The 18,126-nt window shown below is 37.0% G+C and overlaps 1 protein-coding gene across 1 annotated transcript; it reads right to left on the bottom strand.

Moving 5' to 3' along the window:
* Positions 1-3,145: 3,145 nt before the first annotated feature.
* Positions 3,146-6,905, bottom strand: LOC101175179 (mRNA decay activator protein ZFP36). The gene is made up of 2 exons (XM_004075701.3): positions 6,774-6,905; positions 3,146-5,313 (listed from the first exon to the last, which is right to left on the bottom strand). Exons 1-2 carry the CDS (start codon positions 6,795-6,797, stop codon positions 4,099-4,101), a joined length of 1,239 nt encoding a protein of 412 aa, XP_004075749.1. The 5' UTR covers positions 6,798-6,905; the 3' UTR covers positions 3,146-4,098.
* Positions 6,906-18,126: the final 11,221 nt, after the last annotated feature.

Raw genomic sequence — 18,126 nt, 5'->3', positions numbered from 1 at the left:
TATTACTTGGGTTCTGTTGATTCACACTCACTAGATACACCTTGCTAGTACCGGGTTGGACCCCTTTTTGCCTTCAGAACTGCCTTAATTCATGGTGACAGATTCAAGAAGGTACTGGAAACATTCATATTGACATGATAACATCACACAGTTGTTGCAGATTTGTCGGCTGCCATCTATGATACCAATCTTCCCTTCCACCACATTCCAAAGTTCATCTATTGGGTTGAGATCTGGTGACTGTGGAGGCCGTTTGAGGCCAGTGAACTTATTGTCATATTCAAGAAAACAACCTTTCAGCTTTATGACTTATCTTGCTGTAAGTAGATGGTACACTGTGGTCAAAGGATAGAGATTGACAGAAAAAATAGGCTTTAGCGCTGTAACCATTCTCAATTGGTACTAAGGGACCCAAAGTGTGCCAAGGAAATATCCCCCACACCATTAAACCACCAGCCTGAACTTTTGATACAAGGCAGGATGGATCGATGCTTTCATGTTGTTGATGCCAAATTCTGACCCTACCATCTGAATGTGGCAGCAGACATGGAGACTCCTCAGACCAGGAAACATTTTCCAATCTTCTATTGTCCAATTTTGGAGAGCTTGTGTGAATTGTAGCCTCAGTTTCCCGTTCTTAGCTGACAGGAGTGGCACCCAGTGTGGTCTTTTGTTTTTGTTGTCAGCTGTGGTTTAGCAGGTCAGCCAATGATCAAAGGGTTGGTGGTTCAATCCCCGCTCCCCCAGTAATCTGCTGTGTCCTTGGAGACTTTACCCTCCTAGGGCAAGACACTCTTTGCCTCCAGTGTGGCTCCATTGGTGTCGGAAGGTAGGTGCGTACTGGCAGCCTGTCAGTCTGCCCCAGGCCAGCTGTGGCTACATTAGTAGCTACCATCACCATGCATGACTGAGGAGTGAATGAATAATGGGTACACATTGTAAGCGCTTTGAGCGTCTGGGAAAGCACAGATAAATCCAATCCATGATTATTATGATCTGCCTCAGGATTGGACATGTTGTGAGTTCAGATATGCTTTTCTTGGTTGTAACCAGAAGTTATTTGAGTTCCTGTTGTCCTTCTATCAGCTGGAACCAGTTTGGCCATTCTACTCTGACCTCTGGTGTCAACAAGGCGTTTCCATCCACAGAACTGTTGCTCACTGGATATTCTCTATTTTTCTGACCATTCTCTGTAAACCCTAGAGATGGTTGTGAGTGAAAATCCCAGTAGAACAGCAGTTTCTGAAATAGACCAGCCCGTCGAGCACCAGCAACCATACCACGTTAAAAGTCACTTAAATCACCTTTCTTCCCCATTCTGATGCTCGGTTTAAACTAAAGAACACAATGAATTTCGTGTTTACAGGGGCACAAACACATATTGCATGTAGTTGTATTATTAGAAGGTGAAGTGATTTTTTTAAGGTTTATTCTTTAAGTAGCAACTATGTTACACTTTACTCTCTATTGCGCAAGTGTACAGATGCCCTTCTGCTCTATTTTCTCATCTGATTTTCTGTCTTAAGATAACATTATGTCCAAGCATCTATTACCTTCAAAGTCCATAGTTTGTTTATTCGCATTAACTGGCCTTGAGGTGTGTGTACGTGTGTTACAGCTTATGATCAGGCGTCTTGGAAAAAGAACACTAGGAGTAGCTTTTTTAGTTAATCATTAACTGCTCATAAGTGGTGATAGCTTTTATGTTGAATGACTCGGGACAAAATTGGACATAAGAAATCAACATGAGTCTTTAAAAAAAGTAATTCTATTCTAAATTATATGCACGCTTCAGAACAAAACTAGCTAATATTTTAATTTTCTAAGATTTAAAGCACAGTGGCATTATTAAAAGTTGCACTTCTGTTTCAGGAGCCGGCTCTATGTTTGATGTTTTTAAGCAAGTACACAAATGCTTGCTGATCTCTTCTGTCTGGGTTTTGTGTTTACACTGTGGTCATTGTCCATCACCATAGCAACACATCCTGCAGTTGCTTTAAAGAGGAACAATGTATAAAGATTCAATGTTCGGTTTTGACATTTGTTGAGGTTTATTGATGTAAAATCTATAGCAAATGAAATTGGAAGGGTTACATTTAAGCACGTTTATAGGAGAGAGAACTAGACTGAAAATAAGTAAATGGTTTATGCTGAAATATATCACAAGTGTTAGGTAAAATTTGCAATGTGACAAAATGTTTTGTGTTGTGTTCAATTTCTTTTAACCAATCAAAACAAAAAAAAAGTTTAAAAATAAAATATTATATAGGAAAAGAAGATAAAGAAATACACACATACTTCTCGGCGTCCACAGGTGGTTTCTCTTCCAAGCTTGGGTCCTCTATCTGGAAGCCTGACATGTCGGCGGAGGTCAAAAATGAATGAACACGACTTCTTTTTTCTTTTCTTTTTCGGCACTTTGGCTGTAAGAATAACCTGTTTTTCAAACACAAATATTTTCAAAGGGCAAACACATGCTATCATTTGCATCATCGTATGTTCAGACAATCTTTTTTTGACAAGTGTGAATGTGGAGTTGAATACTGGTCCCTTTTAAAAGGGATTCATTTGGTTCTCATTAAAGTGCAGAAGTGAAATAAAGGGAGTAAGCACTCCTCACAGAGTAAATTGAAGAAGTTAGATTCATAAAAATGTTGCAAAACATTTACCAGAATTTTTTACTGGAATAAAAATGTTGCCACACTTTGGCCTTTGGTATTATTAGAATAGGCTATTAGTGGGAATAGTTGGTTTTCTTCTGTTTTTTTTCCTAGTCTTGGTCAAGAAATATAATCTTCAAGCATTGGCAACTGCCTGATTATCGTTGGTACTCTAGCATCTTTCCCTACCTAGTAAGAAAATACAGTTTAGGTAACAGGTAGATTTTGATCACAAAATTAATCTGATGGTCTTGAAAGGCTTGGTTTCCTCCACTTTCTAACAGAAATAATAATATTGTGCACATGTTGGCTTGTCAATGAAGTCCCATGATAGTTTTTCTATGGACATGTATTATTTTCCTCAAAAAGGCTGTCTTATGCCTTACCTGATGGATTTAAACAATTTTAATTTCCAAAAAATGACATAAGTTGTGGATGAGGGAATGTGGCTTACTGTGTGGGATAAACCAACATACACAATACAAAGAGATGCAAAATCAATTTTATTTAGAAATCTATTCAAATTCATTTCAGGCAATTAAAAATATAAGGCTCTCTTTTTACTGCTTTCCTCACATTGATATTTAACAAAGCTTGATCTATAATTTTACATAAATAAAGTACAAAATATATTTTTCTTTTTTTAAGCAAAAATAAATATTACAATAAATATAATAGCATAAGTTAAACAACACAAGGCAAACAACAACCAAATGGAATACTGTGGTGTTCCCTGAACCAGGCTAACAAACGGATGTGTGCAATTTGCAAACTGTCAAAACAACAGCATTTAGCTACAGGACTAAGTCTCATCAGGTATGTCAGGAAAAACTCTTTGACATACTTCTTTTTTTTTTTCTATTTGTACAGTTTCCATTTTGGAACGTTTTCTCTCAAAACACATCTCAACACATGCTGACTTACTGCCAAACACCCATATACAGACTATAGTACGGGATGAAGTTTGAATGCTGTAGAGAGAAACTCTACCATCTGAATCAGCTTTAAAGTGCACAACCATGACACGTGTCCGGTCTGGATGATTAAGGCTACTGAGTCAAACATCCTAATTGTGGCACATTGAATAAAAAAGCTGTGCGGCAACAAAAATATTTAGGCTAAGCATTATTGATTACTACCACAAAAAGCTTTTTGATTGTTGCAGATTTCGATAACTATGATCCAGAAATAGACAAGTCTCATGGAAGATCATATACAAAAGTCATGTACATATACAAAATCTAAGGCTACATATTTTCATGTATCATAGTAGAGTTAGATAGCATTTAAATACTTAAGATTCAGCATATGCAGTTTGTAAAAGATATGTTTTTTTCTTAAGTTTAAGATCTCTGTGTTATTATTTTAGCACACAATTCTTTTTGATAGTAGCCCACACCCCATGTAGTTGTTCCTTATTCTCTTTTTCCAAATCTATTTAGTCAGACAGGGATAGACGCTCAAAAACCATCAGCCTCTTGTTGGCAGATTTATCAAACGTAGGAGAGTCTGTTCCGCTGGAGCTGCTGCTGTAGCTGTCCTCCAGGGAGTCCTCAGAAGAGAAACGTTGCAATCCTGGAGGTTTAACAAGTTCTCTGTGGTTGCCAAAACTAGGAAACAGTGTGGTGCTATCTTGAGGCCTGTCCTCCATGCTGGTGAACATATGACTGCTGTTGCAGCGTGACACTTTTGGCTTCAAGGTTAGTGGAATGCTGTGGATGTCACCACTCCCGGTGCCAAGGTGACGGGTGTCAAAGTGGGATGCTGTTGCGTCCCGGTGCACAGACTGTCCAAATACTGGAGAAAGGGGAGCAGGAGGAGGAGGAGGAGGAGGAGAAACTGAAGGAGCGCGGCTAAATGCCAGGTTTACATCATTAAAGGTTGAGCAAAGTGATGGTGGAGATGCGCTGCGTAATGAGCCCATGAAGCCAGCAAAGCTGAGACTTTGCCTGAGCTGGTGACGAGGGTTGTGACCACCAGATGATGATGGGATTGGTTTGCGCTGGAATTTGCTGGACGATAAAGGCGCCCCAGCTATTTTCTCTTCATGAATGAAGTGGCAGCGTGGGCCATAGGGACAATAGCCAAAGTTGTAGAAGGTTCTGCAGGGCTCTGTCTTGTACTTGGGGTGACGGTACAGACCACGCAGTTCTGCCTCTCCATGGGCAAACTGGCACTTACTGCCGTACTTGCAACTGCCAGTCTCCTGAAAGCCACGGCACAGCTCAGTTTTGTAACGGTTAGGTGACAGCATTGGCTGAACCTGAGCTTGAAGGTTTGATGAGGGTGCGAACCCCGGAGGGGGGGCCACAGTAGAGGAAGGGCCTCGAGGAAACAGCTCACTGGTCCTGAGCTGTTCAAAGAACGAGAACAGGTCGCTGCTAGACTCAGTCAGGCTCATGGAGCGATCAGGACGGAAGGAGAGCTCCTTTTGGTTTGAGATGGGAACGTGACTCCAGACATTTGGTGATAACAAAGAGCTCTCACTCTCACTGGTATTTCCATGCTCAGTGCTCAAGCTAAGGCTTGAAGAGGAGATCTGGGAGGAGGGTAAGAAGAAGGAGGCTGACTCGTTCCGGCTCCTTTCCTCTGAGACTTTGACTTGAGACTGTGTGGGGAGCAGGGGCTCGCTCAAAGTCAGCTGCAGAATGTTCTGAAACAGACATATGAGGTATTTGTTTAACTGCAACCAGGGATGTTATTAGCAAGTCAAATTCTATCAACAGTACAAGGAAATGGTTCAAGTAGGATCTTTGAAACTTTAAATTTATTGCTTATAAAATCTAATATTTTTCACTGAAAAGTGGTTTTCAGATGTAATTTGCACTCAGACCTAATTAAATGCACTTCTTGTGTTTACCATGCATTAATGAAAGTTTGAATCTGAATCTAATGTCAATGTATGCGCAACAAAAAGAGTAACACAACAAAAATGTCCATGTAAGATCTTTAATAAAGATACAGCTTAGCACTGCTTTTTTATGGTCATAAAATGCTGCAAGAAAAAAAACATTTAAAAACATTTTTATTCTGCTCAAAATGTTTGTTTTGATCATCAAAAACATGAATTACCTGTGGCAAAAGTGCAAAGCATGTATATAAACTAGGGACCACTTGATCCGATCACGTCATCAGAAATTGGGCAAAATCACATAGTTGCAAACTCGACCAGTATCAGTTATCAACGATATTTATTATTATTATTTTATTATTTTGATCAGCGCGGTATATTTCAATCTTATTGTTTTAAAAAAATGCCCAAGTAGAAGTTTTCATATCATGAACGGTTCGCGACATTTTACTGCCATATAGTGCAGCACAGTACAAAAACTTATTGAAGATTTAAAACTGACAGTTAATGTCTCCATTGATTCCTCTGAACACAAACCATGACCTACAAAAACATTTCAAAAGAAATAAAAATCAGGTTTTTGATTATTTTGAATGAGAACGGCGCTCTCCATTCTGCCAACTGCAAAGTGCAACATCTGGGAAAACGACATAAAAAAATAAAAATTGAACTAAATAAAAAAAATAAAAAAATCGAAAATGTCAAAAACAACAGAAACTAATAAATGGTCACATTTACAACAATAATTTTGGAAGAAGAAAGTCTTTGTTTTGAATTTTTAATGGAGCAGTGAATCAGATTTGATCAGAAATGCTTCACAGCTCTGAAGATACTAAAGCTACAGTCAGCAAACCTTATCACATGACTAATTATCACCTACTTTTACCAGTTTACTAGGTTATTTTTCAAGCTAATTCACATTGGTGCTCTTTTTAAAAGTGAAAGAAAGAAAGTTGAAGAAATAAAAATAGGGGCCATCCTGGATCTGTTTATCACATTTTTTTCATTTTTTTTCTCTATGCTTTACAAAAGTTTTACATCGGGCTTCAAAAAATGGAATGACTCTGAATTGGATCAGGACCAAAACATTCTGATCGAGACATCCCTAATTTAAACACTTTGTCCTATTGCCACAGGTATACCTGCTTTTATTTTTAATACGGAATAATGGAATAATGGAAGTAAACAATTGAAAAAGAATGTATAAAGCCAATGTACCCAAAGCTTAAGAAGAGATGAACAGTATTTTATAAGTGACTCACCTTTGCAAGAAAATCGTCAAGCATTTTGGAAATGTTATATTCCTTTGGTCACTGAAAAAGGCTCAGCAGTGAATCCACGGCTCACGGTCCTACTTTGCTTCACAGTATTTATAATTCTCTTATAGGCCACTCCCAGTCTATCTTCCCGGATGACCCTCCCTCTTCCTCAGGTTTCATGGTGACCAAACAGTTTGTGGGTGGAGCCCCCTCAAGCTGCTCTCAAGGTTTCTGTTTCAAAAGCATGTGAAAGAAAAGTGGTTTATTTGTACCACCCTGGTGGTTTTACGGTAAGACATGTACAAACCTGCACACCTTTTAAACTGTATGTACAACTGTGAACATTAGTCACTTGTTACGGGAAGTGTAAATCTAGAAGTTGAATATTTTCATCTTCTGTAGCTTCTCAAGTGAAGCAGCACAGAAAAACATTTGGTCAACATTTTCCCCTCAAATCTGCACAAATCATTGGGATTTTCTTAGCAACTTCTTATTCTGTACACGCACACATTATCATATATTTACATGTCTTGTATATTCCAGTGACTAATACTGCATTTTCAGGAAGAGTTGTAGGGTGTGTTGTCCGGTAAAGAATTGATTACTGTCCCTTTTTTTTTTTTTTTTTACAAAACAAAACATACTTCCCGCAATAGCCACCAATATCTGTTTTCATTCTCAAGAGTTTCAGTTTTTGCTCAGGAAAATAAAGCACAAAGGAACAGAGCAGCAGGTAGGCACCAAGTATTGATTTGGCAGGAGGCAGAAATCTTTGACCTACTGATATGAGGAAATACAAACAGCAAGGACAAAGTCTAGTCTGATTTGTGAATGTTCTTATCCATTTTCTAAACCTGCTTAATCCCTTTCGGAGTTACTGGGTCGCTGAAGCTTATTTCAGCCAATGTCAAGCAAAGGCGGGGTACACTCAACTTTTATTATCCCAAAAACTTTACAAAACAACCACAACTGCATCACTTCCAGAAAGAATAAGTTGTCAGCTGTTGTTTTTTTTCTCACTATCATGTTCTAGGTCACCACTGTGCAAAAAGACTGTCTTATTCACGAACACCTGAGTTTGAGTGAAAAGTGTTCCACAACTTTTGAGTGAATGAGTCACTGAAACTCAAACCAGTTAGTTTATTATCTAATGATCAGCGATGATCAGGGAATATATTAACTTATGTTTGATAACCTTTTTCATTTTTCTTTTTCTCTGCACTGGGATTGCATATAACCCACTCTCATGAGTCAAACTTAGTCATGGCAGTAATACATGTATTCTGATAAATGCTATTTGAATGTTAGCAAGGAGGAAACAAACAAAAAAAAGCTGTTGTTGGCCACAGAGCATGTGACTGTACTTGGTTGAATATGTCATGTGACAAGTCTCTATGTGACTACATGCCTGCCAGAAATTGATGTATATCCTGGACATTATTGAAAAGTGTTCTCTTTAACTTGGTTGATTTAAAGTGTTTAAAACAATGTCTTTACGACAAATTTCCTGATTGAAGATTCAAATGCTGTTAGGATAGTAAATGTCTGACTACGTTCTTGAGGAACCAGTTGTGCTGCTATCATGACAACTTAAATGCCTGTTATGCCAACAGAAGGCCGACCAAAAACAGGTTCACGTTTCGACAAAAAGTTCAGCTTTTTACATAGGTAACGAAAAATGCAGTTGACATGTTGGAGATGCAGAAGAATTGTCTGAATCATTCTTACATACTTTTAAGGGTAAGCAGAAAAGTAACTTATGTGGATATTTTTTTCTGAATGCATGTCCATAATGTGATTTTGGTTTCTGCTGCTTTTTGCAGCACTGGGAGTCTTTCGAACAGGGAGGAGTGTTCCTTCTCAAACAACCTGTAAAGAGAAGTGGGACTGAGTGTGTGTATGTTTCATTGGTGACTCAGTGAGCAAGTGCTCAATGCCAAGTTTTCCAAGGAGTTTTTTTTCTAACGTCACAAGTAAATGTCTACGTTCCCAAGTCTTTAAAACATGTTTGGGCACAATATTGATATTGGTATACAAGACACAAAACACATTAATGACCCCAACAACAAAGAAACAAAATAAGAATTACCAGAAGGTAGATAATTCTTAATTTTTGGATCTTGTGCCTTGAATAAAAAAAAGCAAGCTATTTCTACTTTGTCATATGTTTATTTCCTTCATGTTGTATAGTATCTAAAAATGTTTGAGTCCTTTCCAGTCCATTTTCAAGGTCAAACGTTTCTTAGTGTAGACTTACACTGACAATGATCCACAATTCAGACATTATCGTGTAAAGCGGGTGATACCTACATGATACCCAGGCCAGCTCATACTCATGCAAATCCACAAATGCTTCCAGAAATTGGAAGTTAGCAAGGGAAGTATTTTACAAGTGTATCAGACAGACTTTAGATACAAAGAGAGTGACTAATATTGTCACATAAATCAATAAGAAGAGTGTCAAAATAAAATTACAACTAGGCAAATTTAAAGAAAAAAAGTACAATTTTCACAATTTTTTGGAATCAAGAACAATTTGAAATCTGGATTAATGTTGTTTCTCATCATTCGGAGAAGTTCAACTTTTGTTATGTACAACGATTTATAAAAAACACACACACAAAAATAAATCACATGTTGTAGATGGCTTCATAACAAAGGTTTGAATATAAATGAATGAATACGTTTCTAAAAACACTAGTCAAGCTACTGAAAGGAAACTAAGAGGGACATTATAATGTAACCCAGAACCAAATAATTCAAAAAGCAGTTACCATACTGTGTGCTTTAAAGATGATGTGCAACATTTTTTTATTTTGAAAGAAATTTGTACCACATAGCAGTAGTACCAGATAACACTCCACATCTAATTTAAATTTTGTACAGTATATCTTTTATACTCAGAAATGAATCCCTTGACTACATTTATTTAAGTTGCTTTAGATTTTCTCTATGTGTTCCCCCAAATTATTTCCCAAAAGCTCCAAACAAGCTTGCCCTTTTTTATTTTTTATTTTTTTAGAAATAAAGAACATTTTATAAAACTTTAACCCTGCCCAAAAAGAACAGTACTGTGGAGACATCTTTGCTTTTTTCTTTAATTATTTCCAACAGTTGCTATGCAGCAAACAATATCTTGTATACTATTAGCCCATAAATTCTGCAGAAATGTAACAAACACAAACAGCTAGAATTGGGGAGTTCATAGTAGCAAATGAAGAAAAGTCTGAGATGAGACCAAATCAGGCAGAAGGCTTCGGAAAGAAAATGAGTCAGCGATACAAAGTGGGCTAACTTTGTAAATGTTCTGGTGAGAGCAAAGTACCTGCCTCTCCACATGTCTTTCCACCTGCACAATATTTGAATGTTCATCTTCTTTCAAGATTTTTAAATTAAAAAACATAAACATCTACATGTCGTTGTCTATGTTTTCAGTGATGAAATAATGATTTTGTACTTTTAAAAACATGCTGTCAGCACTCCACGTACTACGGACAGAAATGTACTCTTGACTGGGTATTTAACTTGACTGAACATGTAACTATGTGAGAACAGGATTTCTGCCAAAAAACACAGAAAAGACAAGACTTCCTGAGACCAGAATGTTGCTTGTGTAATGGATTTATACAGCAAGAGTCAAAAATTCTCAGTCAAACTATGATCTCCAGATTTAAAAAGAATTACGTTAAAAAATTGTTTTTTCAGATGTTTGTTTTTCCTTATTTTTTGCATAATCCCCTTCAAGTTATTTTGCCTGATTGCTTAAAGCAATCTGATTAAAGAAATCAGACACAATTCCTTTACTTTGCTAATATATTCTGTATCTTTTGGTGTAATGGTTTATCTTTTATGAATATTTTTAATTGTACATTTTTCCATAGCAAATGAATGAGACGAAACTTTGATCTCAAAAACTGCTCCAGGTAGTAATGTTCTGCAATTTGGGGACCAAATACGTTTACAACAGAGTAACCACCCAAATTGACATTGTTAAACACAGCAAAACACACAAAAAATCCTCCACAAACACTTCACTTTTTGTTTTCTTTCTGCTTGAGGTCAGCCATTTAACGCTATTTACATTCATTTTGACTTACTGTGCCAAATTTTCTGTTAGAATTCATAGACCCAAAAACTTTTATGTCATTTTTGTGTTTGTACTGTGTCCAGTCTTTTTGTTTTTGTGGAACATCTTTTTTCTTGGTTTGTCGAGCAGAAAAACTGAATTAAAAGGTTATCATTTATTTATGTTGTCTATGTTAGCAGTTAGCTGTTTAAGGACAGCATGCAGCTAAATGTGTGGTGAGATTAGGCAGACGAGCATTATTCTTATTTTTTTAAGTGCTGTTTTTGTTCAAGAATAATTGAAAAAAGATGCAATTTATAAATGGAATAAGTAATATAAGAATAGTTTAGCAAACTAATAATAATTTAGGACTAGAGAAACAATAATGCTTAACAAAAAAAGAAAAGACACTGTGTTTGACCTCCTCTAACCTGACTGGGAGAATTATTTGAGCTTAGTGGAAGGCAGATAAAAAAGTTAATAAAGTTATTGATTGACTGGGTGTATTTAGAGATAATGTATTTAGGAGATGGGAAGAAAGGTTTTCACCCTAAGCTTGAATGATTGTGAAGTAAATTACGATATTGACGTAAAATCAAGACCTCGTTTCTTTACACATTTTTTGACTCTACTTTAAACTGTCAAGATGGAAGAAAATGAACAGGAGCTTAATAAACAGAAGTGTTCTTGTGTTTTTGAATGACATGCCAGACTTAATTTGGACCACTTCAAAAGCAAGACAATTGAAGTAATTGCATTGGAGGCAAGTTATGTGACTGTAGCAGAAAAGTTGTCACGACTGGTGCAAGAATTCAAAATATTTAATAACACTATCAAAGGCTGTGATTTCAAAAATGCACAAGTGGTTTTTTTGTTGCGCATATGTGTTTTTATTTTATTTTACTTGGTCTTTTTTGTGTCTGCATGTTGGATGACACATGCAAATCATGATGACCTCTTTCAAACCAACCACATGCCAGTTAATAAAATAAGGGCAATCAAACTCGAAATTATCAGTTTTTAAAATGCGGGCACCAATGTTTATTTTTGAAACCTTTAACTCTTTTAAATACTCCTTTGTGTAACATAAACGTTTAAAGAATGAGTTGGTTTGCTGTTATAATAAAAATACTGATGTCATTAGCATTCTGCTCTAAATATAGGGTAATCTGGTTTCCTGGCAGCTTTTTTTTTGTTGAATGTCTTCTCTAGATTTACAGTCACTGAGATGTTTCAGGAAGATTTCTGTGTTTGTTGTGACATTTAGAGCATCTCCGGCAGCAGTATTTCATTTTTGTTGGAGCTATAGAAACTCAGCATATGTTTTTGGGTTTTATTTATGGAACCGTTAAATAACTTTGAATTGATTTACCCCCCCCCCCCCCCCGCCCCCCCAAACTGAGAGGACATACCAGATTTGAAGATTTCTCACTTACTGGAAATTGCTTCCCTGCTGCCTGTCACCCTTCAACTTTCCACACCCTTAAGAATTGAGAAACTTTTATAAACTATGAAATGTATCTGTGAATAAGTTTTAACAATTACATAGCATAATAACAGTTTTTATGTCCAGTTTTGCTCAGTTCATTTTATTTGTCCATTCCCTCTTTAAAGTTGTGCTATCTTTTAAACCACCCTAAAATGCTTTTCCAGAGTATTGCAATCCTCTTCCTCCTCACATGGAAACAAAGCCAGAAGACCAGAGAGAGGCAAAAGAATGAGTGGGAGGGAAAGACGGGAAGTCATGGTCGGAAAATGAAACAAAATGTTCTGAACGGCACACTGGAGCTGCTGCCAGGAAATAGGTTTGGACTAGAGTCGAAACTGCCCAAACAGTTTGCAAAATTCCCTGAAAACTATTCAGTCCTCAAAAAAAAAAAAGGATTAAACTCAATATGTGCATTTTGAAACACTGAACTAAACATGTATGTAAGTTTTAGAAAAAGGTTTTCTTTTAGTACAAAAAAAGACATCACAGAGAAAAAAAACCTTAAAGGGAAAGGGAGGGGAGAACAAATGTTTTATAAGAAAGCTGTTTTATTCAAATATTTTTGATTAAAGAGCAATTTTTTTTGCCCAGAATTCTATACTGTTTGATTTGTTCTACTTTATAGAAACAGCTGGTTTCAATTTATTTATAATGTGTGTGTGTAAATGAATGAATGTCTTAAACTTTATAAAATAATTTCGTGAAGCTCAATCATCAAGCATTTGAAAAAAGTTGATGACAGAGCTGCTCCGTTGGAATTTGTTTGTTTAAGGAATTTTCTTTCACTTGTATCTAATCAATGTTTTTGAAATTTCTGCTTCTCTTATTTTATGCCATCAGTTCTTTTGTTTATTGTAAAATAACTTTTCGGAAACAGACCCTGTTGAAAGATAAGAATATCATGAAAAAGTGTGTTCATTGCCATAATTCCCTTTAAATTACTATTCACTGATTAAGGGCACACTATATGATTAATTTCAAGTATTTATTTGTTGTTTTAACATAAAAAAAAGTATCTAGTGAGCGACTATTGAGTGCCATGGTTTTAAATTGGAAATATGACATTACCAATTTCACAAAGTGAAAATCTAATCAGTATGAGCATTTCACAACAACTATTTATGACTCCACTGGATTCTGATGATGAAAATGTTGATAGTGTATTAAAAAAAAAAACATATATTTAACTTTTTTAAAAAAAAAATTGCAAAAATTGTTCAACGCAATGCATTGTGGTCTATATTTGCCAATCTACTGAGCAGTGATGCATACTTCTGGGAAATTTGTAGGAAACTGAATTTTGAAATTGTAGATTCGGACATCGCTACAAAATGGCAAACGGACTATAAAGTGCACTGCATAGTGAGTTGTTAGGGAATTTGGTCATAACTGGAGATCAAATTAATCAAAGAAAAGTATTTACAATACATGTCCGTCTTTAATTCTTGCTTGGGATTACCTTTGCTTTAATAATTGCCTCAATGTGCCAAACCATTGATGCAATGAGCTGCAGGCCCATTTATTTTCTTGATGCTTCCTGTCAGCTGTTCTTTATTTTGTGGTTTTGTGCCCCTCTTATTCCGTATAATTATACCCCATTCATTTTCAGTGGGGTAGCAGATGAAAGTCACCGTTCTAGGATGGTCCCTGAATGACCTGGTGAATCCATGGCAACCCTTGCAGAGCCTTTCAAAACGAAAATACCTAACTCCACCATCCATGTTTTCTATAATATAGCAATGAGGTCGAGCAAAGGTTTTGGTGGTAGCTCCTTTGACAAGCGGTGAGAGCTGCATATTTATAAACACATTTTTGGACAAGCATCGAGCAGTGACTGTGCCACGCATCAAAACAGAGGCAGCAGATGTAAATTTGCAGCGTGGACCATGTTTGGTGTGAAGGCAACATTGGAATAATAACAGAGCTGATGGCAACAGCCTGTAAAAATAAAAAAAAACAAACTAATCCTATACTTATGAAAACGCATTTTTCAGTATCCCTAACACATTTTGTGAATAAGCCTAAAATCTGTTTAGCATATTTTCTGTCTTGGCTAAAAAAGATACATTTTTATGGAACTTGCACTGGGTATGCTCAGTTGTTTTTCCTTTGCATTATCACTGCAGAGAACTCCTAAATGCTTTTACAGTTTTCGTCTACGTCATTTCGCTGTAAAAATCTTTGATGTTGATCTAGTATCTTTCCCTTATCTTTTCACTCCACTCTGACAATATGCATGAGTCAGCAGATAACGTTCAAAGTTTTTTTTTTACTTCTGTCATTTCTACGGGAACCATTTCCTTATGTTAAGTCCACATTTCCCTTACAGGATGTCATGCGAGTGCTCTTTGTCTAGCTTTTTAGATAACTCCTCCTCTCGCTATAAAAGGAAAAGTATGTTTTGGTGCAGAAACTATGCACACACACGAATAGGAGGGAGGGCGAGAGTTTCACAGATGTGTCTCAGAAACAGATTTTTGTAAGAGTAAAAAGCGGACAGAATGTTTTTCCTTTTGCACGACTGTGAGGTTTCAGCTCATAATGGTTAATCTTTTCATATTTTAAGTCATTTAGTGAAAAAGCGTAAACACTGTTTCTCCAAAAACTAGACCAGTGTATACCACCAGAGACAGATGACTTAACACTGAATGCAAGCTCATTTAATAGTTTATGTACAATTTACTCAGACCCCCCCCCCCCCCCGAATAGGCTGCCTTACCATTTCCTTTACCTAGAGTGTTCTTAAAAACCAGTGTTTATTTCCCATACCATAAATGATTATGAATGTAAGAACAAATTTTATGTAAATGTATTGTTTGTAACCTAAATTTTAAAACTTGGCTTTCACCAAAGTGTTAATAACATACTCCATGTGCAGTTCTAGCCTTTCCTTTAAATTGTTGGAAAAACATTTATCAGCCGAAACAACTTCACAAAAAATCACAAAGCTTCTTTTAACTGTTGTGGTAGAAGCACATTGGATGCTTATCAGGATACATGTGCATTCGTTAATAATAAAACAGTGGCTCTAAAAGTATAATTTTAGATCTAGAACATATAGGCTCCACATTATACAGAAAAAAAAACACCTGTATATTTGCATAGGCCTTTTTGTGTACATTTTGCTGTTTGTGAAGCCTGGAGACAAATTCCAGGGTGTGTCAAGACATTGCTTAAGCTTAAGAGAGGTGAGGCCTGATGACATAAGCTGGTGAAACCTGTTTTCTATGTACCAGGAAATGATGCAGGTGCCTGTGTTTTTGTGTTTTGGATTGAATGTCACAGCAGTGCTTTTGTAATGAGGTAAGCTTGTGGGTAAAAACAAAGTTACTGGTAGTTACGACTTGCAAGTTTACAGGTATCCATCATCAAATATTAGATAAAAAAAACTTTTTGTTTTATCTCTTTGCTCAGAAAAAAACTAACTTCTTTTTAAAATGTCAGCAGGGCTAACAGGCCAAACATTGGTCTTATACTAAAGACGCTGAGTTACTGACCTGATTATGTGCACACTAAATCCATACCAACAGAGTAGATCAGAGGACTAAAAAGACGTGGAGATACACACTACACTAACACACACACAATGTTAGTAAGTCAGGGAGGAATTTGTGCGATTCAAGTTTCAAGCATGAGGACAGCTGTTGAGCCCCTTCAGGCCTGACGAGCTTAACAGACGTCTCTATTTTTCAAACTCTGGTAGAGAAGAGTCAACCTTTAACCTAAATAATCATGTCAGTGACTGATGTACTGTAATGCAAAAGGAAATCTGCAGGCTTACGCAAGCCAACAATGACAGTCTTTAGACAACTCCACAGTAGGAATTCTTGTGATAATTAATGTTGCTCAAAGTTAAAGGTAATGCTATGTTTGTAACATTCATCTTCGTCCGTCTTTTGCCCCTTTCGGGGTCATGAGGCTGCTGGAGCCTATCTCGGCCACTCGTGGGCGTAAGCAGGGAACATCCTGGACAGGTCGCCAGTCTGTTGCAGGGCCACAAATCACACCCCCATGCATACTCACATTCACACCTATAGGGACAATTTAGAGTGACCAATTAACCGCGGTCGGCAACCGGCGACCGGCTGCATGCCTGTGCTGCGGCTCTCTGTGTTTTTGAAAAATAACTATCATGTTCTAAGATTGTCGTGATGCCTTTAACACCGTCAGGTAGAACGAGCAGGAAGGAGGAAGAGAGCAGCATGAACACGCGGAGGGGGCGTGTCTGCAGCTGTGAACGCCGACCAGAGTCTGTGATGGGACGGAAAGTTTATCTGGAAAGACAGTCAGTGGCAATCTTGTAGGGGACACGCGAACGCCCCCCCCACCAAAAAAAAACAAAAAAAAACAAACCAACAACTAACAAACAAACAGGAACGCCCAAAAATAGCCTTTTTTCCCCCCTACACTAAAACCCAGCAAAATATGTTCAACACAAGAGGCCTTTAGCTCTCATCTGTTTGGTCAACTGTTAGACAGGATTAGTTAAAAAAACCCCAAAAAGGTTAAAGTTAATGCCATCGTTCAACAGTAAATTTCAAAAGTAAATATCTAAATAAATACCGGTAAATATCTTTGAGCAGAGAGGCCAATAAAAAAAAAGGATAGGGTAAACAATTGGTAGCACAAAGCCCTGCTCGCAACATTGTGTTGCACCTATTGCAAAGCAATTATAGTAATAACAACCTTGTAATGACAGGCTGTTACACTTATCATAAACTCTCATTATCTTCCATAGTTGAAAAAATATTCTTATTTAATGTGTGCAACAATTGGTAGCGGATAACATGTATGTCTATGACAAAATAAAAATAAAAGTTGGATAACAATGAGCATTTTAAGGCCTTTGCCTTGTTGCATCATTTCCTTTTATGTGCCTTTATTTTGCCTTCAGGTGTTTGTCCTTGACAGTAAGTGACAGCGCTTACAGAACTCAAGTTTCGTTGTCAGTTTTGGCAAACAAGCACATCCACCTTTGTTTTTCCTCAATACAATGTTGCTGACATTTAGTTCACTCTTTAAACCGTAATGGTTTTCAATGCCAGGTGAAACTTTGTAGTCAACCAACACTGTGTGTATACAGTCTGACCATGATAACATCAATATTCCAATCTGCCGTATTAATAAAAGGCAGTTACCAACTTCAGACTAAAAAACTGCTGATAGCTTCCTTATGATTTTCTTCCATGTCAGTAGTTTCCCAGAAGTGTACGATTGAGTTAATGACGTGATAATCGGAAAGAGTTGCAGAGGTTTTCAGAAGGGTTTCAGCAGTTTCTTCTTCACTTTCTTGACTTAACATTCAAAAACTGCTCTGAGCCTAAATAATGAAATCATGTGCTACAATAAACCATTTCAAATCAAATCAAAAAAAAAGAAGCTTGTGTAATTGTAATTCTTTTTGGTTTTATATTCAATAGTTAAGAAATATTCTTAAAGTCCCACTCTGATCATCTTTTGATCTATTTTCAAAGCATATCCAGTGTTCTTTTAATTATGATCATGTCATTTTTAGCCAAAAAACTGTTGTTTTCTTGGGCATCGTTTCTGCAGAGTGGCGGTAGTTCATTCGAAATTTGTTGTGGTACTGAGTAAGCCTGGCCCCATTTGGCATAAACCTTTTGTTTCCACTCTTTCCCGCTAGCTTACAGCCCCTCACAACCCCAAGCTAACTTTAATGGTGCAACAAAAAGGAGGAGCAATATCAGAGCTATCCATCCATGCAGTTTCGAGCCAGATGCCAGCTCAGACGAAGAGGATGTACAAGAGGTGGTGAAGAGGAGCGGAGCAGAGCAGGGAGA

Source organism: Oryzias latipes, chromosome 13 (genome assembly GCF_002234675.1).
Source record: "Oryzias latipes chromosome 13, ASM223467v1".
Lineage (NCBI taxonomy): Eukaryota > Metazoa > Chordata > Actinopteri > Beloniformes > Adrianichthyidae > Oryzias > Oryzias latipes.
This window is presented reverse-complemented; position numbering and strand designations above follow the sequence as displayed.